The 26,334-nt window shown below is 38.6% G+C and overlaps 1 protein-coding gene across 5 annotated transcripts in view; it reads right to left on the bottom strand.

The window, feature by feature from the left end:
* The window catches only part of LOC126249381 (exportin-6-B), a 381,423-nt gene that overhangs the window by 99,838 nt on the left and 255,251 nt on the right, over positions 1–26,334 (bottom strand). For all 5 annotated transcript variants that reach the window (XM_049951037.1, XM_049951050.1, XM_049951057.1 and 2 more), the window contains 2 exons: positions 10,939–11,113; positions 9,627–9,765 (listed from right to left, as the gene is read on the bottom strand). In XM_049951037.1, the coding sequence (XP_049806994.1) occupies positions 9,627–9,765; positions 10,939–11,113 (314 nt within the window). The remainder of the gene's footprint in view (positions 1–9,626; positions 9,766–10,938; positions 11,114–26,334) is intronic.

Here is a 26,334-nt window from a genome sequence, read left to right as displayed (position 1 = left end):
TGGTCATTTCCAGTGTGGTTCTCCTCTTGCTATCTGCAATGGTTGTTTGCTATAGCACGGGGCACCAGTATCTATTCACCTCAAGGCTTTCTTCTTTCCTGTAGAAATTGATTGGTTGGTTGGTTGGTTTGTGCGATTAAAGAGACCAGACTGCTACGGCCATCGGTCCCTTTTTCCAAATACTAAAAACACCCACAGAGAATAAAGCTGTAGAAATTATTCTCATGTTTGTCTATTTCTATAGCTTCTGTGAACAAGCATATGTGATATCTTGTATCTATAGCCAGAACTTCTGCGTCAGCGAATTTTACTATGTGGCTGAGCTCACACAGCATGTGCTCCGCCATGCTCGATTTCTCCATCTGCCCCAACCTGCAATGCTGCTTATGTTCTCTAACCGTGGTGTTGATTTTTTTTATAAATAGTCTTTATGCGATGTTTGCACAATGTACGACTGATTCTGTCCATCACTCTGGGAATGCCTTCGTGCCAACATAAAATTTACTATGGAAGTAGAAAAGGACAAACAGGTAGCCTTTCAAGATGTGCTGGTCATAAGGGATGGTGAAAACCTGGGACATAGCTTGTATCGAAAACTGACACACACGGGCCAATGCCTGCACAAACTGTCAAATCACCACCTGAGCCAGAAAAAGAGACGCGATTAATATGCTTGTAATGCAAGGGAGATGAATATGTGAGCCACAGCGCCTCAGATGCAAGATGCAACACCTGAAAAGCATTCTGAGGAGCAATGGGCACGCCACCAGTTATATAACAAGTGTAACAGAGTCAAACACTCAGAGACAAATCGGAAAAGGAAATGTCAGGTATGACCTTTCTGCCATACAAGTCCACAGTGATGGGCAGAATCAGCCGTGCGTTGTGCAGATGTGGCATAAAGACTATTTATAGACGAACAAAGAAGATCAGTGTGTCTCAGATTGGCTAGGTAGAAAAAGGGACCCACTTGCACCATCAGGAATATACCATGTATCATGCACATGCAGAAAAGTTTATGTTGAAATGACAAAGAACATAAGCAGCATTGCAGTTAGGGCAGGTCGAGAAATTGGTCGTGGCACAGCAAGTGCTGTGTGAGGCTGACTGTAAAGTAAAATTCACCGACACGGAATTTCTGGCTGTAAAAAAGAGCTATCACATGGGCATGTTCAGAGAAGCTACAGAAATACACAAACATGAGAATAGTTTTAACAAGACAGAAGAAAGCCTCAAGGTGAATGGATCTTGGATTCCCATCTGTAGCATATAGCAAGAGGAGAACTGCACCAGAAATTACCGGAGAAAATCCCTGCCTCCACCTCCTCCTCCTCTCCCCCCCCCCCCCCCCGGGCATAAAAAATAAATGAACTTTGAAGCAAAGACAAAAGAATAAACAAAATAATGGCAATCAGTTCAAAAGTGTACATTTTTGCACATTAGAGACATTAAAATCAGCTGCTCGGTCACATTAAACACCACACTGGCCCGCTCCAAGTCTGTGCCACTTTTCAATGGCAGCCTCCATTAGCCCTTTCCACACCAACAATGAGTGGCACTAGATTCTGCGAATTTTGTTTTCCACTCTGATGCGAAGTTCCATTCAACATGATTTTTGGTCTTCTTTATACTTTTACAAAATTAGCTAAAAATAGTTTATTTCTAGTTGTTTTTACATTGGTTCACGATAAGCTTGTTTTGCTGTTTTGTGCCATTTTCAACGTTCCTGTTGACATTACATTTATCTGTTATTTTATTCGATGTCCAGGTATCACCGTTCTGAGAATTTTATTTTATATTATGCTTATGTCTAGATGGAGTGATGCCCATAAAACATATTCAAATGTAATTTCCTTTATTTACTACGTTGTTAATATAGGTCACACACAGTCATGATTCACAGTTTCCACACTGGGGAGGCTGCGACATTTATTGATTGGAATTAATCTAGAACTCAGGCTACTCTACAGATGAATTTGTCACCACAACCAAGATTTCAAGAGGTTGTGGTGGTGGTGGTGGTGGTGGTGGTGGTGGTGGTGGTGGTGGGGGTTGCAATAGCACACACTAGCCAAATGATGGTAACATACTCTATCTTTTTCTGTTTAATAATCAACTGCTAAGTCTAATCAAAAGCTGACTCCAAGATAAAACCTACAGGTAGCTTATTTATCCCTATGTCACTTTTCACAGCAGTTTATCACAACAAATCATAGTAAAAGACGCATTTTGGAGAGATCATTAATGTGGTGTGTGTTAGCTTCACTGCATGCTTAATGTTTTTGGTATTTTCATTTCTAAACTTCAGATGGTTAAAGTTTTGTGCCCTCAAACAATGGTGTTTAAGAGTTCGTGTGATGAAACAGTTATGTTTCTATGATGTCATGGATATCATGCCATGTGGCTGACATGAGCAATTGCTCTGTTAAAATTGCATGTATATCTTGCCTGGATTTACATTGTTTTTGTTCTGGATTCATGTTTACTTTGGGTCTGGGTGCACCAAGTTCCTTCACTTCCATCCTGCCGCATGTTCCAACATTTTACCTGATAAATTGCACAGTGGATTCATATTGTATTGTTTTCAAACTTGTGGTGTTCTGCTGTTATTCAGAAGAATGTAAAACTCACTAAAATCATGCATAATAACTCACAAAAAGAAACTTGCTAATGAAGCAAGTTACCGCAATCAGCAAGCAAGGGGGCATATTTTGTGCACTTTTCCTCTCATCATTAGTAAAACTCTTGCTAGGTGATGATGCTTATGTTACTGTACTCTAGTACACTCTGGCGAGACATTTGCAAACTTATTCCAATGGTGGATAGAGCAGCCAGTAGCAGAAACAAAAAGAACTATCTGAAACATTATTAATGCACTAATACTAAAATTCAATTAATGATTCACCAAAGTATAACAGAGATATACAGAGACAGGGATTCAACAGCGAAGTTTCAGAAACTCTTTCTATTAATGTAGGTTGATTCTTACAAAGAAGAAGACAGCAACCAGCCACTCTTTTTATTCCTTTTTGTTGTACGCAGTGGAAATGAAAATTATTTGCAGGTTGGTAGGACACCCTCAGGCTGACATACCTGAGCCTCTGGGACACCTGTAAGAGCTTTATTCTGATGAAGACATGCTCCCAAAACTCTGCTACATTGAGCTAAGCAGCATTTCAATGTGCAGCCTTAAGACTAGCTACTACCTGTTTGAAAAACATTGCTCGATATCGCATATCAACATTTCCAAAGACGCTGACAGGGATTATTTAAATCCATGTGGGAAATATGCAAAATGCGTTCTGATAATTTAAATTGTGTAATACGTTAGTGAGACACTTATTTTAATACATATTTTGGGCCAGCTCTTCCTCAGAACCTTTATTTATGAGCCATGCCTGGTGACATTTACCTTCTACATAAATTTCATATTATCGTTTTTTGACAGTTGTCAAATGACACATTGTTCCATTTATGCATTATGTTCAAAAATAAATTATATGTTAAGTAGTTAGAGATAATTTTGCCAGAGATATTTTGCATTATGTAAGTGTGCGACCTTAATGCTGTCTATTGTTTTTTGTTTATCATTTTGTGTTCATCTGTTTTCTTTTTCTATTATGTTAATAAAGTTTTCCACATAATTTTTATGTTTGAGGTCCACTTGTTCATTTAAGATATCATTTGGTATCTGTTTGTGCCTATATAAATTTCTAGTTCTTTCAAAATATTTGTGGTTTGACCACTTGGTATCTCAAGTAGAATTTTCAAAGCATTTTCAATTGTGTTCACTCTATGGTTTTTATTTCTTAAGTATATATAAAAACTTTATGGACGTCACTCCATCCCCCTACACATAAGTATGATATGAGATAGAAATCTCATAGTACTGTTAAACAGATGGAGAATAAATGATACACAAATGTAATGTCGACAAGAACACTTGAAAATGGCACTAATGTCAAAACAATCTTGTTGTGAACCTACCTAAAAACAAAATAAACTATTTGCACCTAATTTTGTAGAAGTGTAAAGATGACGTCATATTATGATCTTATGCAAACTGCAGAGAAGAAGTTATTTAATATTAAGATTTTTTGCACCTCTCTCATGCTCTAATCTCAAATCTGGCTGTACTAGGCATCATGCTGTATAGGGAAGCCCATGTTCATTCACTGTCATACTGTATTAGTTGTGTTGAGAAAGAAGTTGTAATTATTACATTAAAGTTAGTAGAATAGGTTTGTTTATAAATAACTCATCTGCTACCAGTCACAAATTTCTTTATTTTAATTTTCGCATGACGCGTTTCAGGAAATGATTCCCATTTTCAAGTGCATTTTTTGTGTTTGTTATGCCATTCCTCTGTTACACAGCACATGCATATTCAAAATTCATAGGAAAAACACAATGACTGACTCCACAATCCCTGCAACCTCATGTCACCCAAATATCCATAAACAGGCAGTATACATATCGATGATACATAGGGCAACTAAAATACCATTGAACCAAGAAAACATGCAACAAGAAATAAACACAGTGAAAAAGATTGCAGTTGCCAATGGGTACAATGTTTCCATGGTTGACACAATCCTAGGCAAAGTGAAGAAAGACCCCGGTACAAACTGTACCACAGAAGAAAAAGAGAAAAACAAATGTATATCTAGTATCCCATACATTGGCATTGTACCACAGAAGATTGCGAATATTTTCAAAAATCACAATATAAAAATTGGATTTTCTACACATAATGAACTACAACAAAAAATACACACAACATAAAGTATAAGCATGATCCATACTCAGACTCTGGAATATACAAGGTCACATGCCAGGAATGCCCCACGTTCTACCTAGGACATACAAGCCGAAATTTCAACACCAGGTACACAGAGCACATAAAAGCCTACACACACAATAGACACACTCCATCAGCCATAGCAACACATGTACATGATACAAGACATCCATTTGGAAAAATAGAGCAAACTGTCAAAGTACTCCACCGACTAAATAAAGGACATAAAATGGATTTGCTAGAAGAACTGGAGATATATTCACATTACAGAAAATATGAAGATAAAATATTAAACGAAAAACTTGAAAGTAAATCAGTGAATTTCTTCAGATGTTTCGATAGTATACTTAAATAAAAATAGTAACACATAGAAATAAGCACAATTGTAAAATAGACAAGTAAATTATGATCCAAATTGTTAAGATAAATAGCCTCTGTACAAAAGCATATCATACTTTGTGGAAGACCTATAATGTCATCTCTGTTGACTACTTGTAGGAACATTTGTGTAACTGTTTTCTTTATGCAAAATGTTTTCAATGTTTAAAAGTGTGCAACAAGTTGTGTGTGATGTCTCGTGTGTGTGAGACTCTGCACAAATGGACCATAAGGAAACTCTAAGTACAAATTCTTCTAAATTTCGCCACTAACTTCACAAAAAGATCAACAATCAACTAAAAATTGCGTGTTTTCTTATATACTGCAGTAAAGTCAATGAAATGAAGCAGAATCTCACTCATCTACACCACATAGGAATGACACAACACACACAAAAAACTCACTTGAAAATGAGAATCATTTCCAGAAACATGCCGTGTGAAAAATAAAATAAAGAAAACGTTACTGGTAGCAGATGAGTTATTTATGAACAAACCTATTGTTTTCACTGTCGCAGGCTTTCAGAACCATTTATAATGGATCAAATTAGAAAGTTAGTAGATACGAAATGGCTAGGTCTTCACCCACAGTCAGTTCTGAGGAGGAGATTGTAGAGATGTTAGGGGAATGTCAAAGTGAGAACGAGAGTAACAATGATGTTGATGATGACAGAGATTCATTTGTAAACAATTAGAATGAAATAATGATGGAAACAGTCCAACATGAAAGTTTCAAATCATATAACACAACTAAAAGATCTGTATTGTAATGTTTATGTAAAATATTTGAATGAAAGCACACTTTCTGCTTCAATGGTACGGTATATCCTAATAGTTGGTCAGTGGCCTTATTGTTTCCACAATGAGACTTGTGGAATTCTCTGTGGCTCACTTGCTGCACAGGCAGTAGCAATTTAAATAACAGTGCATGGAAACACCCTATGTCTGCATCACAGAGCGCAAAGGGTTAAGTCATCCAGAGTGTGACGATGGTTCTTGCAATAATGCACTACAGGTTTCAACTGTGCCAAGAGATCATGTCAGCAGATACTGGATGCCATTTCATTCGGTTCATTCTTGCCTCCTGGAGGAACGGCTTCATGAGGTGCGTGGGGTATGCTGACGCACCATCATCTTGGTAGATAAGCCCAGCTCTGAAATATTGAACTGTAGGGCTGTACTAAGTTGGAGCATCCTGTTTAAATACTGTACAGTCCTTAAATTATCCTTGATACTGGCCCAAATCATGATTAACTCACCTCACCACTTAACCTGTGGAATTGCATGCCTGAGACACGCATTAATAAGTGGCTACTTACTGACTCCTCCATGATCATCATCAAGTGTCAGAGAAATCCTGAACTCATTGGCAACAAGAACCTGATGCCTTTAATCAACATGACATTCCAGGTGTTACCTTGCCTTCTTATGTTGTTAAGAGTATGTACCATTGTTCATAATGGATACCTAGAGACAAAGATGATCATGTAGAGATGGTTATGTACATCTGGATCACCACAGGCCTCCCAGTTGCTTCCAAAATGGAAGTTGTGTTTCGTTTTCCTGTGGTAGGATAAAAACCATAATTTATAGGTAGAGGTCATCAATTGGTGGTGTTGACAATGGATAATCACTGTGAGGTAGACTTTTATGTTTTGTGTCCCACAATAGCAAATAAATGGCTGAAAGATGTTGCCACAGTGTATGGCAATTTAGTGATCAACATCCTACACTGATAACCCTTCTTGCTGTAAAGTGAAAATGACTGCCATGTGTAAGTTTGAAATGGCCATCTGAAGATGTTGACTAGCAGAATTGTGAACACAAACACCATTAACCCACTTAAGATTGGAGACAAAATGCACTCTACTGAACTGTACACCACCTTAAACTACTTTCACATAAGCCTACTACTCACCATTGAGAACCATTTCTACTAGAATATTATGTTCTAAAGAAACAACTGATAAAATAAGAGTGAGGCAACCACTCACCTATAGTGGACTGATGTGTGCAGTCTAGACCCGTGTAACAGAAAACACTATTCACACCAGCTTTCAAGCTATTATTCTTTCTTGATCAATAGTACATACATTTATGCACACACTCACACAGGTACCCAAAAGTGCACTACCACAGATGTTGTGAGGCTTGCTGCATCCATGGGAGTGTGCATGGTTTGTGTGTGTGTGTGTGTGTGTGTGTGTGTGTGTGTGTGTGTGTGTGTGTACTTATGCTAGAAAAAGACCATAAGCTCAAAAGCTGGTGTGAACATTGTTTTCTGTTATGTGTATCTACACTGCACACATCAGTCTGCTTCGGGTGTGTGGCTGCCTTTCCCTTATTGTATGTACTGTTCCATCCAGGATATTCTGTTATTGTGAAGTTCTACAGAAAGTTGTCTGTACTAAACACTGTATGCCACAACATGACTGTTAAGGACCACACCATTCTTTCCCAACTGTTAGATAGTAGTACGCTGTAATAAAATTGTGGTACTTATGAAACAGTTTTTTGTTTTTGATCTCCAGTCAAATTTTCACTGACACAAGTGTTGCCACAATGAGCTACTAAACTGCAGGATGTTATGTTATATAATGGTACTACCCTGTTTCCACATCTGTTATATAAGACAATTAGTGCTGCTTAATATCACACTTGCAAATACAAATCCATATCCTTCCTTAGTAAGAGATAGTCACCGTGATTCTGTATCCTGGATATATCAATTGCACACTATGTAGAGTCATAATTCACTACACTGTTTTTTGTAACAAGCTGTTTGATGTAAACTCATATAATAATTTCAGTCGAAAGGCACACAGATGGAAACTGAATGGACAATTATATATTATACTGTGTAATAACAATATAAAACATTACTTTAAAAAGCTTCACGTGATGTATGAATCTTAAGAGCACAAAGGCCAATAATTCGAGGAATACTTGAAAGCTTGAATGTGCGTTGCATCATGTTCCACCAGATACCACTTCATTTTAACTGTAGTTGATCATTTTATGGATGTTTTGTGGTTGTGGTGGTGGTGAAGCAGGGGGTCAGAAGTGTGTGATTAGTGCTAACTTCTCTGGGTGGAGTGTTATTAAGACTAACAATATACAAAAAGCCCCACTTCAAATTCTGTCCCAGAAGACTTCATTCTCATAGGAAAATTGATCTGGCAGTATCACACCAATTTTAAAGCACCAGAACAATTCACATGGAATTGAAGCTCAGTCTCCAGTCAATTGAAGACTTATGTTGTAGTCTGTCTAGCCATACTAGTGAAATCAATAAGTGCTCTGGAATTCTCTTTCCTAAATCTGTAGGTGCAGTATAAGCACCAATTTCGGCAGCATAGTAGTTGATACAACCACCCCATCTACGATAAAAATAATTCTACATGCCTACTCCTGATATGCTCATGGACTGTGTGGAACACGTAACAGAATTCAGCAGCCAGGCTATTGTTTCCTCAAAGTTTGTCATCCTGTGGGTTCTAGCTATGCAAAATTGAGAAGTTGAAATATTATCTACACAAACAGACTACTTTTAGTCCTCACTGTATCATATGTTCCTAGGAAGAATGTCTAAAAAAGAAGAGGCTCTCTAAAAGCGACCTGCAGATTTGGTAAAGTACACATCATCACAAATGTGCCATCACTATAAGGGAAAGAATAACATTTAATTTTATAATTTAATGTCTTTGTCAATGTCATAGTCTTCCAGAGATGCGCTTCACTTCAGTTGGAGAAGGAAGGTGGGAGCAATGAGCTGTGAACTGCTGAAGTAATCATCCAACAACTGGCCAGAAGTGTTTTTAAGAAATCTTTGGGGAACTAATAATTAAAAGTTATGTTTTTAACCCCCCCCCCCCAAACAGATCATAAATGAGAGTGTAGTGTTTTATCTAGACAGTGATGAATTGTTTTCATTTTTGTGAATGAGGACTGAGGATTGTTACACAGTGGCAAAAGATCTTTGTACAATGTGTCTGTGTTTTTTTAGTTATGTGTATCCTTTTTGCCTGAAGGCAAAAGATGAGGAATTAAATCCTCTGCTCATGCAGAGTCATTAATATCTGAGGATGCCTAATACAACCCAAATCACCAACTGCTCCAGAGAAAGTACAGGAATGGATATTCACCTAAAGTGCTCTCAAAATCAGCATAAAACTCTTCAATCCTTATATAGCTTCCATAGTCCTCTTGGTCCCAATGTTACACATTAAAGCTCCTGTTTCTGCTAATGATAATTTCAATCAACAGAGAGTAACCATTATAAACACACATGAAAGCTGATGCAAATTTTCAGGAAAAAATCATGTTAAACTGACTTTCACTTATTTCTGCAGCAATTCCTAACAGATCCATATAACTGTCACTAGAGATGTTTAGTATACACAGTTTCTATTTTTGATTAATTAAGTAATGTGAAGGAACTAACTTACACTTCTACCAAGTCCTCAGTCAGTATGGGAGGTGATGTATGAAGATGATGCAACTGAACACGAGATGCATATGTTGCCATTCCTGTTAATTGTAGCACCAACTGTTGTGCATCAGGGAATAGTGTTCTAAGAACTTTACCTAAATGAAGACAGAATTGTCGTAATGATGTGTTAAATGTGCAAAAATACAAATACAATAAAAATACAACTAATGCACAATGACAAGAGACAGAAGTTCTGTAATATGCACAATGGAAAACTGCTTAATCAGAAACAAAACTGAATTTCCAAGCTTACAGCCACCTTCTCACATTCCTTACTAGTAATGCAAGAGAAAGAAATTGAGAGAGAAGTACTGTGCAGTCAGACATGAAGGTTAAATGACACAGGAAGAGTAAATAATGAAAATTGCATGTTATCTGACAGTTGACAAAAGAATAACTAAAGTGGTGAGGCCAATAACAAAGGCACAACACCTACAAAAATTAGGAAAGCAAAGCTCTCATTAATAATGAAACCAGAGGAAAACACAGTTACTCTTGTTCTGGCTCAAAGTAAGGGTGCTAAACAACTGTAAGTGAAATGGGTAAATTATTTAGCAAGGGGGTGCAAGCTAGAGATAACAATGAATTAAGTATTAAATACCATTAAAAACTCAACAACAAAAATATTTTTTTAAAAAAAATTGGTAATAACATGCCATAAGATATGAACTGATAGCCTGAGTAAATATTTTAACTAATCTCTAAATAGAGCGGAGTATAAAGGGCTGCTTAAATATGATGCTGATAACAAATAATCACAAATTAAGGAAAAATCTTATGAAAACACAAATTTAAAAATCAATGGCTGGGGAGGAAAAAAAAAGATGAGGATTTCTTTTTTCCAGTGTATTTGATAAAGTGGCACACTACTATGTACACCATGAAAATAAATGTTTAAATATAGATTGCATTGGGATGACATCTTTCTGGTTAACGAACAAAACATGTGAAATACTACAACCATCAAAGCATAGTCAATTCATTCTCCCTCAATATCATTCAACTAATTTTTAAACTATAGTACACCACCTTCTGCACACAAGCGAATTCAGAAGTATACAAACAGTAATATCTGGTGGGCAAAAACAGAAATTTTTTGTGTACTGACAAAGAAATCAATTTAATTTTGCATTGGAAACTTAATATCTTTTGAATAAATCATTATGTTCTTTCTGTAGGTCAAGAGATTATTGTTTTTCTTGCTAACACTAAAACATGAAAATATAGTAATTCAATGCAGATATATTTAGAGAAAAATTTAAACTTACCAATGAAATGTGGATACATTCGACCCATCAACTGTGTAAGTGAAGAAAGATCACGCAGTAGACAGTGGAGACGAACGCACTCGTGTTCGGCAGTGACTGAAAGTTGATGCTTTGAAACATCTACAGCCTGTTCAAGGTGCAAGTAGATGTTTGCTGCTTCCTTCCATGGCTCATACTATAAAAGTTTATAAATTTCATCAATTTTGTTTTGATGATGTGTCTAAGACAAAAGGAAAAGAAACTGCCTTTCTTTTTACATATGCATGTATACTGTTATAAAATGTCAGAGGTAATTTGATATAAAAAACCATTCGATAAAAGTTTTCAATATAAATAATCAATATTTGAAAATATAATGTAATATGGATAGATAAAAAGTTTATTCACCAAGTGGCAGCAGAAGAAAATGCTTATAAAAGAAATGGAAATGTGCAACCTTTCAGAGTCAGTGATCCCTTCTTCTGGCAGAATAGTTGAAGGGAAAGTAAAAGAGACGAAGGAAAGGAACTGGTACAGTTTAGGAAGTGAGGGGAGTTATGGAAAAGTCACCCTGAACACCAGGTCAGGGGAGACTTACTGGACGGGATGGAAAGGAAAGACTGATTGTTGCAGACTGCACCAGATGAGATATGAAAACCTGAAAGCTTAAAGGTGAAAGATAGAGTAATAAGCATGACAGAGATTACTAACAACACGGAAAAGTTAACAAGAGTGGAAAGCCAAGTGCACTGTATGTGGTAGACGGGGATGGGAAAGGGGTAGGGGTCAGGGCAAGTGTGGTATGGCAGGACAGAAAGAAAGATATATAAAAAAACTAATAGTTGCTGAAAAGAAATGCTGAGACTGAAGAAAGTACATAAATTTATACCACGTGGATAGTGAGAACTAAGGACATGTTGTAAAGCCAGTTCCCACCTGCAGAGTTCTGAGAAACAGGTGCTAGGAGGGGATAATCAAGATGGTATATGTGGTGATACAGGCACTGTGTCATGACTATCATGTTGTAGAGCGTGCTCTGCAACAGGCTATTGTGTGTTACTAGTACCCACACTCTGTCTATGCCCATTCATCCTAATTTATAACTTGGTGGTGGTCATGATGATGTAAAAGGCTGAAAAGTATTTAAATAACAGCTGGTACATGAGGGAAGTCATTTCACAGGTAGCTCTCCCTTTGATGAATACATTTTGCCACTTATAGGGCTGGTACAGGTGGTGGAGGGTGGTGCATGGCAAGTCTAACGATGGGGACAGTCACAGGGGCAGGAACCAGAGGGTAGGGAAATCGTTGCATAAGGAGCATATGGTTGGTTGGTTTGGGGAGTAAAGGGACCAAACTACATGGTTCATGGTTATCAGTCCCAAGCATATGGTCTGAGCAGGATATTGTAAAGATTGAGTTGGGGAGGGGGTGGGGGGGGGGGGGGGCAGCCGAAAGATGTTCTTGCTGTGGTGGGAAAATGTCAGGCAAATGGACCTCATTTCAGGGCACAATGTTATGAAGGTATAAGCTTATTGGAGTAGCTGCTTAATAAACTCAAGAACAGGATAATATTGAATGACAAGAAGTGTACTCCTAAGTTGTTTTTTGTTGGGATCGGCAGTAAAAAAGATTGGACGTGATGGCCCAGGAAATCTGCTTTTGAACTAAGCAGGTGGGGCAATTACACGCAGTAAAAGCTGAGGTGAGAACGGTGGTGTATTGCTGTAAAGAGTCTGCATCTGAACAAAGTCTGCATCTGAACAAATACATTTTCCACGAATGCCAAGGCTGTTGAGAAGGAATGTTTGACATGGAAAGGAGAGAAGCTGTCAAAATGTAAGTACTGTTGTTGGTTCATAGGTTTAATGTGAACAGAAGTGTATAGCTGACCCTCCATGAGTATGAGGTCAACATCAAGTAAAGTGGTAAGGGATTCAGAATAGGACCACGTGAAATTTAATTGAGAGAATGTATTTGGAGATTCCAAAAATTTCAACAGCTCAGCCTCACCATGAGCCAATATGCTAAAGACATCATCATAGTATCTAAACCAAACTATGGGTTGAAGGCTTATGGATCACAGGTAAGCCCTCTTCAAGTGTTACACAAAAAAGTTGGCTTAGGAAGCAGCCATGCTGGTTCCCATGGCTGTACGCCTGATCTGTTTGTGTGTCCGTCAAAGGTAAAGTAGTTGTTTGTGAGTATGCAGTTAATCAAGGTGAGCAGGAAGGACATTACAGCTTTTTAATCAGGTGGGTGGTAATTGAGGTATGTTAACCATGTGTATGTGGCATCAATGGTGACGAGCAAGGTATGTTGTGGAAGTGGGTGGGCACAGACATCAGATAATCTAAGAAATGCTTTGTTTCCTTAATATAGGAAGGGAGTCTTTGTACTATAGGTTGCAGGTATTGATGTAACAAGCTACTTTCCTTTGTGTTCGCTTCACCCTCACCGAGAGTCAGCTGCACACTTCTGTTCACATTAAACCTACAAACAAACAACAGTACAGTAAACTCTTGATTATTTATAGGCAGTTAATCGCAGCCTATTTCCTACAACACCCCCCCCCCCCCCCCCAAGATTTTCCGTTAACCTGGCAATGGTCTCAGGTGAGCAATAATCTCACATTATAACACGAGTATAGTAAACGATGTGCTGCTCGAATACTGCAAGAGCTGGACTGTATTTTGTTCCCAAATAGTGTAAGGAAACGTAATAGTGGATTTTACTGTATTCATTTTAAGTACCGAATTTTCACATATACTGTGATGATTAAAGTAGAATTTATTATAAACATTAGTTAATGATTTTAATTATAATATTGCAATTAATTTTCACATCTGATTGTAGTCTCACGCAACTGAAACCACACTGCGAGCAGCAGCACCGATGCATGACGGGAATGGCGACTGGGTGGAGGTAAGGAGGAGGTCGGGACAGGGAAGGGGAGGGATAGTATGGTGGGGGTGGCATAGAGTGAAGTGCTGCACGTTAGACGGTGGGCAGGGGAGTGGTGGAGATGGGGGGGGGGGGGTCAGGAAGTATCAGAAAAGGGGAGAAATAAAAAAACTGGCAGAAGGTATCACAGAAAAAAGTTCTAGTTGGTGTGAGGAAGGCTGGGGCACCCATTGTCCTGCTCCCAAAAAAAGTCTAGACTTGGCAATAAGAAATATCATTTTTGTTGCAACTACCACTGCCTATCCAATACCAAAAATCACAAGGACATTTAACAATTAAGGCAGATTATTATGCAGTATTCTGACTAGTGGCAGGTCTGTGTCAACATATGGAGAATTTCTGATGCCAATGTTCCCTGTCTTCAGCTTCTTCCTTCAGTCGGCTGTATCTCTTTCCATCTTTCATGTCGTCCAAAAGTTGAATTCTTCTTCTTCCTCGTCCTACCACTCCTTTAATTTTCCCTTCAACGACTTCGTGTATGAGCACTCAGTGCCTATGCATGTGTCCGATCCAGTTGGCCTTCCTCTGAAGAATTGTATTCAGAATCTCTCTCTCCTCTCCTACTCTTCTCAGTACACTGTTATTCATCACCCGATCAGTCCACTTGATCTTCTCCATTCACCTCAGGCACCACATTTCAAAACTTTGAAGGTATTTTTTCTTCCTTTTTTCTCATAGTCCACGTCTCAGCTCCATACAGTGCAATGCTCCAGTTGTAGCACTTCACCAGTTTCTTCCTTACTTCCAAGGTTAACTTTCATGTCAGAAGTTTTGACCATAGAGATTCTTGCTCGAATTTCACTGGTGCATTGGGCATCCTTTGTCACCAAATTTCGTAAGTACTTGAACTGTTTCACATCCTCCAGTTCTTGACTATCAATGGTTATCCGCAAAGGTGTCTCCCTTTTTGATATCCACATCACTTTTGATTTTTTGACGTTGATTTCCATGCCTTATTTCCTTCCAGTTTCCACCAACTGGTTCATCATGTGTTGCAGTTGTTTTTGATTTTTAGCAAGCACTACCAGGTCATCTGTGTACTTGATGGTATTGATGAGGCATCTTCCCATCCTGAAGTTTCTGTATCCTTTCAAAGCTTCTCTCGTCAGCCAGTCCCCGTACAGGTTTCTCCATAGTTTAGCCGCACCTTTACTCTTTGTCCCAGGTACAAGTTGAGAATCAGTCTCTGGTCTCTCCAGTTTATTCCTATCTCCTTAAGGACGTCCATCAATTTTATCCAGTTAACTCTGTCAAAGGCCTTCTGCCAGTCTATAAAACAAACACAAACTTCTTTGTTAACAGCCAAAACTCTCTCTGACAATATCTTCACCATGCCGATCCGATGGTGTCTCTGCTTCCCTTTCCCTTCCTAAAACCAAACTGCTCCTCTCCTATTACTTCTTGAATTTTGTTTACCAGCATTCTGTTGAGTATTCTTGCAAAAATCTCCACTACATGTGAGATTAAACTGATTGTTCTGAAATCACTACATTTCTTGGCCTGCTGTTTCTTCTCAAGAGCAACCACCGTGGCATCCAAAAAGTCCTTAAACCATTCCCTACTTTGTAGATTTTGTTTATGAGATGCGTTGATGCCTTCAAATCCTCTTTTCCATTTCTTTCAGCAAATCCACTGGTATGTCGTCGTCTCCTGTGGCTTTCCTCCTTTTCATGTCTTTAATGCTAGGTCCTTTTTTGTCTTTGCCAATGTCTTTCTCTGTCCCTATTTCAATGCCTTGTGGGCGATGTTCCTTATCGTACAGTTCCTTTATATATTGTTTCCATACTTTCAGCACCTTCACCAGTTCAGTAACCATTTGTCCTCTAAGGTCTTCTACCCCGAAAGTCCTTACTCCTTTGCTTTCTCTGCTTCCCAGCTCCTTTGTTTTCTGGCACATAAAGTCACACCTTCCTCTTCTATGTAGGTCTCTATTTCATTCCACATTTGTTCTAAATACTTTTCTTTCAATTTGACGGTTTCTCTTCTGAGTGCATTGTTAAGCCTTCTATATTCTTTTTCATTAATATTTTTACCCTTCCTCCTTTCCTCCATCTTTTCCAGCATCTCATTGGTGATCCATGGTTTCCTCATTCTCTTTACTTCCCTCCCAACTTCGCTCTTTAAAATATTCTATAAAACCTGTTTAACATTTCACCACTGCTGATCCACATTTTCACTTGTATTTGCACCTCTCATTCCCCTAAATTGTTGTTCCAAGGATTCTCTTACTGCCTCATTGTTCTCTCTTAGCTTTTCCAGGTCCCATCTCTGCTTTCTCCTTCCATGCTGTCGCCGCATCCTCTTCAATCTTGACCTGATATCTGCAACCAAAAGGTTGTGATCAGAATTGACGTCAGCAGCTGGCAGAGTCTTAGCGTCTTTCACACTACCCCTAAACATGTGTTTGATGAGTATGTAGTGGCTGGTATCTGTTAATGTCTCCCCCGTCCTTCCTTCTGTACGATTTACTCTACCTTTTATGGAACCAAGTGTTCATCACAACCAAGTCGTTCCTCTGACGGAATTCCACTAACATTCCTCCTCTGTCATTTCTTCTTCCTAATCCATATTGACCCACTATGTTTGCTTCTCTACCTTGTCCAACCACACTATTAAAGTTGCTCATGATTATGGTGTTTACTCTTCCTCTGCCTTCAGAAAGTACAATATCTTCTATTTCATCGTAAATTTTCTCCACTTCTTCATTGTCATGGTCTGACATTGGCATGTACACTTGTACTATCAGACTGTCCACTGGTTGTGCACTTACTTTCACAAACATTAAACCATCAGTATGGCATCCCACTTTAGTCACTTTTGAACTATTTGATTTCGCATCACTATTGCCACACCACATTCAAAACCTTTTCCATCGGTATAAAACATTGTGTAATTACCTGATGTTACTTCACCCTTATCTGCCCACCTCACTTCACTGAAACCCATTATGTTCACATCAGAGGAGGCAGATGCAAGTACTTATCTACAATGGATTTGTATAACAGGTACCACCAGTTGGAGGTAGTACCAGGAGATAGACCTACAACGGCTTTTTCTGTCCCATGGAGGCATTTTCAGTATCGTCAGATGCCATTCAGGCTTAAAATGCACCAGCCACATTTAAAAGATTGCTTGATGGAGTTTTGCTTGGCCTGAAACCAATGAAGTACATTGATCTATCTTGATGATATTGTACTTTTTTCCAGAAGATACGGTTGTACACAGGGAACGGTTACAGGAAGTATCTGACAGACTAAGAGCAGCACGTCTTATACCAAGTATTGATGAATGTAATTTTGCACAGACTCAAGTCAAGTACTTAGGCCACATCATTAATGAGGAAGATGTATGAACCAATCCATTTTCTGTGTTTTCAGTACAAGTAATTTATACATTTTGGTGAGGAAAGTGAGTTCTTAAAATTGCAAGCAAGCAGTGGCTCCAGGTCATTCTGCATCTGGTGGTCAGCCTGTATGGATTGGTCCTGAGGTAGCATGTTGGTAAGCTGACAAGGTCGTTTCAGACATATAAAAATGATAGATTTTGGGTGGCCAGCAGCCGTGTGAATACTTTAACATTCATTTGTACTTATGAAATTTCCGAGTCAAGTGCTACAAACTATGAAATATAGATGGACCTTTAACACTTTGTGACCATTTGGTGATGTGCAGGCTTGAACTTTAACACTTTGAGGATTAGGCAGCTAGGGTGTTGACAACTGGTCAACACTGCACATTTTCAGTTTTTTATAATTTTGTGTAGTAGGTTCTATTGCACAGAATTCAGATCAGTTTATTGGAACTGAAAGACAGATCTTTTCTATATGAAATGCTGTAAAGAAAGAAATTTACAACTGTGATTTTTTTATACTGAAGTGAAACTGTTTTTATAACAACAAAAAATGTTTTCATCTTTAATTTCCTAAATGAACATGAGATTAGAATTTTCTGATGTTAAAAATAAAACTACTTGAAAATGTGGTTGTCTTTATTTAAAATTATTTAGTTTCTTTTGGTTTAGTGGGAAAAATTTTGAAACATTCTGGAAAACAAAGTCCTACATCACATTCTGCACAAACTTTTTGTCTCCTCTGTGATCACTTTGACTTTTCTGAAGCTGGAATCAATCTAGGAAAATGTTTTCCACTGACTATTTACAAGTTAACTGTTTTGGGTGGAAGTTTATTCAACCAGACCACCTCTGTTCATATGGAATTACAATTTCCTTGAGACTTATGAGTCTCAACTTTATCTTCAATAATGATAGAAGCTGAATTAATGAATTTAAATTTGTGCCCTGGCCAGGACTTGAACCCAGGTCTCATCCTTACTAGGCAGATGTGCAAGCCATTACACCACTGAAGTAATTTGGTTAATGCAGCTGCACAGACTATCCTAGTCCAATGCTTTCCCTAACACAAACTTGGGCTGAATGCACGAGTTGAAGTTTGTGTTAGGGAGGGCATTACACTGGGGTAGTCCATGCAGCTGTAATTAACCATTCTGCTACATTGGTGTAAAAGCTAGCACATCTGCCTAGTATGTAGGAGACCTGGGTTCAAGTCCTGGCCATGGCAAAAATTGTAATTCATTTTTTCGTCTTCTATCATTATTGCAGTCCATCTTTGGTCACCAAAGACTATGCCAATTGAGTAATGAACTCAACAAGATGTTTATTAGTAGGTATCGACTTTTTACATAGAACATACGAGTTAACAACCACCATAGTGAAAAGGTGTGTGTGTGTGTGTGTGTGTGTGTGTGTGTGTGTGTGAGAGAGAGAGAGAGAGAGAGAGAGCGAGTGTTTAGACGTTGACACTAGATGCTGTCATACTGTGTTGTTTCAATAAAATCTTCTCAATTTACAAACCACACCATTTCAAATAAAAGATTTGAGCTCTCAATAGCTGTCACCACCATCACCTTGAAGAGTTTAAATCCCTGACTGCCAAGGCTGGCACGCTGTTTTGCTTATATAAATGTAATGGCAGCCTCTGGAACCTTCCAGAGAAGACCAGAATGGCATATGCATGGAAGGCTTGTTGGGCAGCTCCTAGCAGCTCAGTTCCACTGCAGGACCAAGTGACATCACATGGCGCGAGCAACTGGTGATACGTTTGAAACAGCTGCTCTCACATTCCGACAAGCGTCAAGCCTATGTCTCTGCTTTCACTGAATGTCCAAAGCCTGCTCCATACTCAATAAGAGTGTCCCCAGGCCCCTGTTAAAATTGTTGCTTTTAATTCTAATTTCCACCACTTCCTTGACAACAGAATCCCAGAATGATGGTGTTTGTGCCTAAACTCTTGTTTTTTCAAACTGTCTATTATGGCTATTTTCTAGGCAGTGATCAGTTGCGGCTGACTTTCTCAAGTTCCCTTTGTTTCATATGTCATGAATGCTCTGAACAATTCTCAACAACAGTGCAAATAGTTTGACCCTTCTAAATGCTACCACATTCACATGGGGCACCATACACGCTAGGAACTCTCAGATCTATGTTGTCTTTCACAGGGTATAACACATCTCTTATCTTGGAGGCAGGCTGTAGCACTGGTTTCAGTCCTTGTCTCTTCAGCACACATCCTATCTTGCTAGTAGTTGCTCCATAGTATGGAAGGAATGCAGCTGGATTGGTCTCTTTTTGCTATTTCATAACCCACCTTTCGTTGGTGGCACTTGAAAGTTTTAGCAATTTCTCTCTTACTGTAACTATTTTCTCTGAATACACGCACTTCAAATGCTGAAATTCCGACTCTAGATGGACTCTGTCAGAAAAAAATCTTTGCCCTGTGTACTAAAGTGTTCAGTGCACTTTCTTGTGCATGGTGTCGTGAAAACTGTTGGTGCTCAAATACTGGCCAGTGCGCATAGATTTCCTGTACACTGAATGACTAAACCACCCTCCCACTCAACTAAAACATCCAAGAATGGAAGCTTGCCATCCCTCTTCAGCTTGACAATAAATTTAATGTCGGGATGGACACCGTTCATGTTGTCAACAAACTGCTACAGTTCATTTTCACAATGAGGTTATATGAAGGAGGTGTCGTCAATGTACCATAGCAAGCATGATGAACATAACCTCACGCAGTTCAGGGCTTGTTCCTCAAAGTGCTCCATGAAAAAGTTTGCAACAGCTGGAGACAGTGGCGATTCCATGGCCGTGCTCTGTCATCTCATAATATTCGTTGCAGTACAGAAAGTTTGTTGTCGTTAAGGCATGGCGGAAAGGCTTCACTATATCAGATGGAAACTGTTGGGTCAAAAATTTCAATGTGTCTTGCACCAGTGCTCTCGTAAAAAGTGACACAACATCCAGACTAAACATTATGTCAGTTTGGCTACCTTTGTGAGACTTTGATTTCTACCAGCGTATACGATGTTCAAATAAATTAGAGGTACGCAGCCGGGTGGTGTCATCGACAACCACTGACATTTCGACAAGAGAAGACCCTGCCATAACTGCAGCAAGTAAGCACTGTGCTAGGGAATTTAAAACCTCAATTACACTTCCTGCTATTGGGATGGTGTTATTAAGGAAGCTGTTGAAATTAAATTAGCAAGTAATCTTATAAATAGAGATGGTGATTTTTATATAAATTCTGTATGGAATCCTGCTCTCTCCCTTGTCAAAAAACACAGAGCCAGAGTTAATGCTACCTCACCTTTTGATTAAACAGTGGGAAATCCAAGATGGATTGTCACCTGTTAATTATTAATTTCACTATTCATAACTTCTGACATTGGTCATCTTTGGTTTGTGTGAATGTTATCTTTTTGGAGTTTCTCTAAAACCAAGTTTTAAATTCTCCTGCACAGCACTTATTTGTTGGCAGTTATACCTTGAAAATGGCATGTCTGCTCCTATCGAAATAGCGGCGGTTGCTGATGATGTCACCTGGCTGCATCCCCATTAGTTATTTGAACATGGCCTATCTTTATTTTCCTGAGGGTCTCAACAAATGGCTGAGAGTTATCAACATGATGTTTGCAGTGTCCCGGTTCGGGTGCTAATAAACGTGCCAGATGTTTTGCCAATCTGTAGGTGGGTGAATTAATTGCACTAACTATAGGTCTCTTGTGTTTAGTTGTCAAAATAAGTACATCCTTAGAGTGTTTTCATTTCACAGGCAGGAAATGGTCTCTTCTGTGAGAAGGAAGTTATTTTCTGAACCATTATGCTTCTACATCTTTAGCTAGACATATTCTATTTTTCATTACTGTACCAACCGTGTCAGTTTTGTTTCACAATAAATGTTCAATGTTCGAACAGATCAGGGCTGACATAAAACCAATCACCATATAGGGTGTGGCCTTCACCATAGAAACTTTCACACAGTCTGTTTACTACATGCAAAATCCTGTTATTAGCATTTGCCTAACTAACAGAATATATTTCAAATTTCTAAATGTAGCCACTTTCAGTGTTACATAACATAAAAAATTTAATGCCGTATCTGTTAGGCTTATTTTTTATGTAGACCTTGAAACTAAGTCTACTGTGAAAATGGCAAATTCCTTCATCTATAGTGAGATTTTCATCTGGTTTATATTCTCCTTCACTTTTTCTCATGGATATACGAAAGATGGGTCTCGTTTTGTGAATAGGATTATGCCCTCCTCGATGTTTTGAAATAAAAGTCACATTATCTATAAGATGCAGAACTGACAAACAGTGATCTCTTGGTAACCATTTCCCTCAAAGGAGATCTGAAGTATTGTAGACCAATAGTAGGTCAATTTCAGTTTTCTAATAAGGTGCACACAATTATCAGGAAAACATTTGGAAAAATAAATTTATTTGAGATATTGTTACAATGTCTCAAAATTCTTCGAAGTACAGCTTTTGAGTGTCGACACACTTTAGCCTGTGGCTTTTCTTTGACTTGAAGGGTGCCCGGTAGGCAGATTTTGGTAGGTCCTTAAGCAGTATGCATTCAAGATCATTTAACAGTACTGGTGTTCCCATGGTGACTTCCTTTGAAGGAGGGTTTCAGCAATTTCACTTTTGGGAATAGCAAATACTCTGTTGGTGCCAAGTCTGCTTCTGTCTTCTTAGCACTTGTAGGTAAAAAACACCATTCTCTGTCTACCCCTCAGGTAGAAATTCATAGTGGACCAATCTCTTGGCTTTGAAGAAAATGATGAGTATGGGTTTCACTATCAATTTACTCATTTGAACCTTGTTTGGATGAGGTGATGCTGCAGTGGGCCATTGAGAACTTTCGCACTTAGTTTCCGGATCGTATTCAAATATCCAGATGTAGTCTCTATTGCATTGTCCAAAAAGCTGGGGCCTTCTTCAATGCATTGCTGGAGGTCTTTGCAAGCAGACACTTGCCCTGCTTTTGCCATGTGTCAAGACCTTTGGGACAAGTTTAGTGCAGATCTTTCACTTTGCCAAATTTTCAGTGATAACATTTTCACTGTCATCTTATCATTGCCAATTGCATTTGTGACCATGTGCACACTTAACCAATGGTCTGAATTCAGCACTTCATGCATACCTTGCACATTGTTATTGGTTTTTATGCCAATGGCCATTTTGCATAGGGCTCGTCATCCACACACTCTTGGCCATCTCTGAAGAACTTGTACCACTTAAAAACTGTAGATTATGAAATTCTTTCATCCTTGAACATTTGGCAAATCGTGGCCCAAGTCTCTATATCCGATTTCCCAGTCCAACACAAAATTTGACAGTGTACCACCATTCCATCATTTGCTGCATTTGGCACTTGAAATGAGTCACTCATCAGGGTTCCCCTAAAAACACAATCTCATCTGAATGAAGGCTCGCAGTTGAGTGGCGCTGGGCAAGTCTTGTTCACATCCCCACCATCAACTATGTGAGGTGTGAGCACACTGCAGCGTACAGTCACGTCTGAAAAAAATTGTTCCCGATACTCTTCGGGCAGATATGTATGTAAAACCACACCAAAGAAATTTACATGTTCACAAATTTCACAGTACTCCAATTATGTCAAACTGAGTGCTGCATCAGGTTCCATGTTGCATTTAGCTTGTCAATAGTTATCCTAGCACAGCGGTTTGTCTCTCGGGTTATCATTTTCAGCAGTTCTTCATCAAAAAAGCAGGAGAAACAATCAAACACAGAAGGATTCTGGTCAATTCGAATCTGAATCCCACTTGATTCTTCAAAACATCGAAGCTGTGGAGCAGTGGTGTCGTCAATCTGTCCACTACCTAATCGAAAGAGGCTTACTGATAGGTTGAGGCAAATGGATCTCTGATGCATCAATGCCTGTAACTTCATCATGAGAATTCACTGACTCTTCCTCATCAGAAATGCATTCTTCATCTATAGCATAAATTATAAAATTATGCCATCTTGTGCACAGTAGACAATCCACACACTTACAGAAAAAATGCGACGAAACAAATTGCATATCGTCACTGCCTCTGAATGAAGCTCAGACTCACTATTGTCTAACAGAAATACTATCTCATAATCACATAAGCCAATCTTTAAGACAAACACAAAGCAAGAAGCCAACAACACAGACAACAACTGAGGCCCTCTGTTCTGCCTGTGACCTTGTGAGACAATGTGAGTGGCAACAAGATGAATCAGCACATCGGAAAAAAGTAACTTTCCTTTCCTATGAATGACAAGTGCTGCCAAATGTAATTTTTTCATGGTAGTACAAGCATCACAGAATAACTTTTTGAGTAAATCCATGTGACATAGGAGCTATGTCGCTTGTCTTGAAAGTGTTAACTTACTTTGGTTGCCCTTTTCTAATTAATACCATCACTCTCCTGTGTTTGACTGACTGAATAAATCAGATCATTCAATTTCAACCATTTCATATTGTCTACATCAATTATCCAGTACAGTGCAACTACTTTACCAATTATTATTATTATTATTATTATTATTATTATTACTGAATTTTTACTGCAACCTGTTTCCTTCCTTAATATTTCACGTTACATGGCAGTGCTTCAACATTTATATTGCAGGATCACAGGTTAACAGCTGGGCTGGAAGCAGATGTGTATGGCCCCATACTATATCAAGCCACAATTCTGAACAGACCTGTGCATCGCCCAAGTATGTTGCATAAAGACACAGTCAAACCTAAAACGTTCCTGCTAGAAGAAGGAGCTACTGGCTCTAAATGCTTGCGGATTTCTACATCGTTTACAAGTGTCTTCTCATGCGGCTGCCTGATGAGTAGAATTTCTTTATCTATCCATATTATAAGATAAAAATGTATATGAATATCGAATGAGACAGCACTGGACTGCTGACTTGCCATTTTTTAATAACTATAGTGAAGTTAATGTACACAAAGATACAATCGTGTGAGAGAGGGAGATAAAATATGAAAAATAAATAATGAAGGGAGGCAGGTTAAGGTTTAAACATCAGGTAGACAATGAGATAGGGCACAAACATGTATTTAATATAAATGGGAAATAAAACCATTAATGTTCTTTTGAAAGAAACTGTTCTGGAATTCACTTTTATCTAATTTAGGAAAACCACAACAAACCTATTTTTAGATGGATGGTCAGAAATTTGAATCCTTCTCCTCAATAATGTAGACTGTGAGTCCATATTACTTAAACACCGTGCTATTTCACTACATTATAGGTAATAAATAGCCACTCTGCTCTTTGGATCTTAAAAGAATGATCCAGAAACAATGATGGACAATAGCCTGAAAGTCAAATCTTAGAGAAGTAATTGAAACTCCAAGCACCTAATATGAGCAGTGAGGGATGTTGAACATTAAGGAAATTGAAGAGTATGAAAGACAAAAAAAAGTCACACCACCAGCATGTGTATTACTCCTTCTCCCCCTTTCCCTAACCTCTACCTAATGCTTTCTCTTGACTCCTTGCAAGTTCCAAAAGAAATTTCACTACAATTCCATGAGCTAGGACTACCAAATATCTGACATATTCTATATCCTTGAGTACCTCCTCATTCTAGATATATGCAACAAAAAGTAAATCTATCATTTTTGTTTTTGATTGTGCTGCTACTTGTTCTTATTGCAACAAGTAACACAAACAGTAAAAAATACTTTAAGTATTTTGTAGAATACAATTAAAAATAATCAAGACTTTTTTTAAGTTTTGAGCTGTTTGTCACAATTTGACACATTGCCTGCCACACAGTTTTGCAAGAAATATTCCCTCAGAGCCTGACAAATTTTTGTACGAAATATTAACAAGATCCATGCAAATTCTTTTACACGAGTTGTAACTCAGTTTCACACAGGGAAATAATATTTTATATGAAAAATTTGTGTCAACATCATACATCAAATGTGGTCCCCTGCGTGCATTATTTCTGCTGAAGGCCATGTCAGCCAAACATTTATGACAAACTATTGTAGACAGTTAGTGAGATACGACTGTTGGTTTCTTTTAGCATTCGCCATTTTTATGTAGAAGGAGCAGTTGAGACAAAGGAATCAGTGCGCACACTGCTGCAGAGTGAACATTCATTCTGGATATAAATAAATAATTACCTAACTTTATTCATTTTTTGATGCAGTAATAAAATTTTTGACCACCTCTCAAACACTCCTTTTTTCCCTTCCCTGTAATCTTTACAGGACACATTTACCAGTAACATTGCAGTAATAGTTCCCACACCACTCACACAATATGTGATCTCACAATGATTGTCACTGGACTCATCTTTAGATGTACCATCTGGCCATCCAGCTCTAAACTTTCTGCAATTTCTTACATTAATTAATGTTTGAAAATTAAGTTATACACACTGCTGGAAAAAAAATAGTACATCCTTTTAGAGGTTTCCAATTCACTCAAGATTTATTGTTGTGACAGTGCATACAGAATACATGAAATAATTACATTTACAATCAATAGCACAAGCAATGCCCAGGTGGCTCATTTCGACCCATGTGGAAACACTCATATCAATACTTGGTGTAGCCTCCACAGGTGGCAATGCAGGTGCTGACTCTGGTATCCACTAAATCATACAAATGGCTAATACTGTCCAGAGAAAATTTTGCCATGCCTGCTCGACCTGTTTACATAGATCTGTAAGAGCTGTCAGTTGATTAGTCACACGAGTCACTTCTCGTCCCCTCATATCCCACACATGCTAGATTGGAAACAAGTCCAGAGCACATGCTGGCCAGGGAAGTTGCTGCCCATCTTGTACAGCACGTTGAGCTTCAAAGGCTGTGTGTGGTGAACATTATCCTGTTGGAACAAGACACAACCTTCCTCCAGCAAGAATGGCAAAAGAATGGGTCTGACAAGATTCTGCATGTACCGAGCACTGGTTGGTGTCACCTCCAGAAACACCCAAGGTGGATGATGGTTGCAGCTTACTGCACCCAAGATCATAAGGCCTGGAAAAATTCACTATGAGACAATGCTAACCAGGTATACGTCGTATGCAGTTATACGCCGTATGTGCAAATGACTGTCA

Source organism: Schistocerca nitens, chromosome 1, assembly GCF_023898315.1.
Source record: "Schistocerca nitens isolate TAMUIC-IGC-003100 chromosome 1, iqSchNite1.1, whole genome shotgun sequence".
NCBI lineage: Eukaryota > Metazoa > Arthropoda > Insecta > Orthoptera > Acrididae > Schistocerca > Schistocerca nitens.
This window is presented reverse-complemented; position numbering and strand designations above follow the sequence as displayed.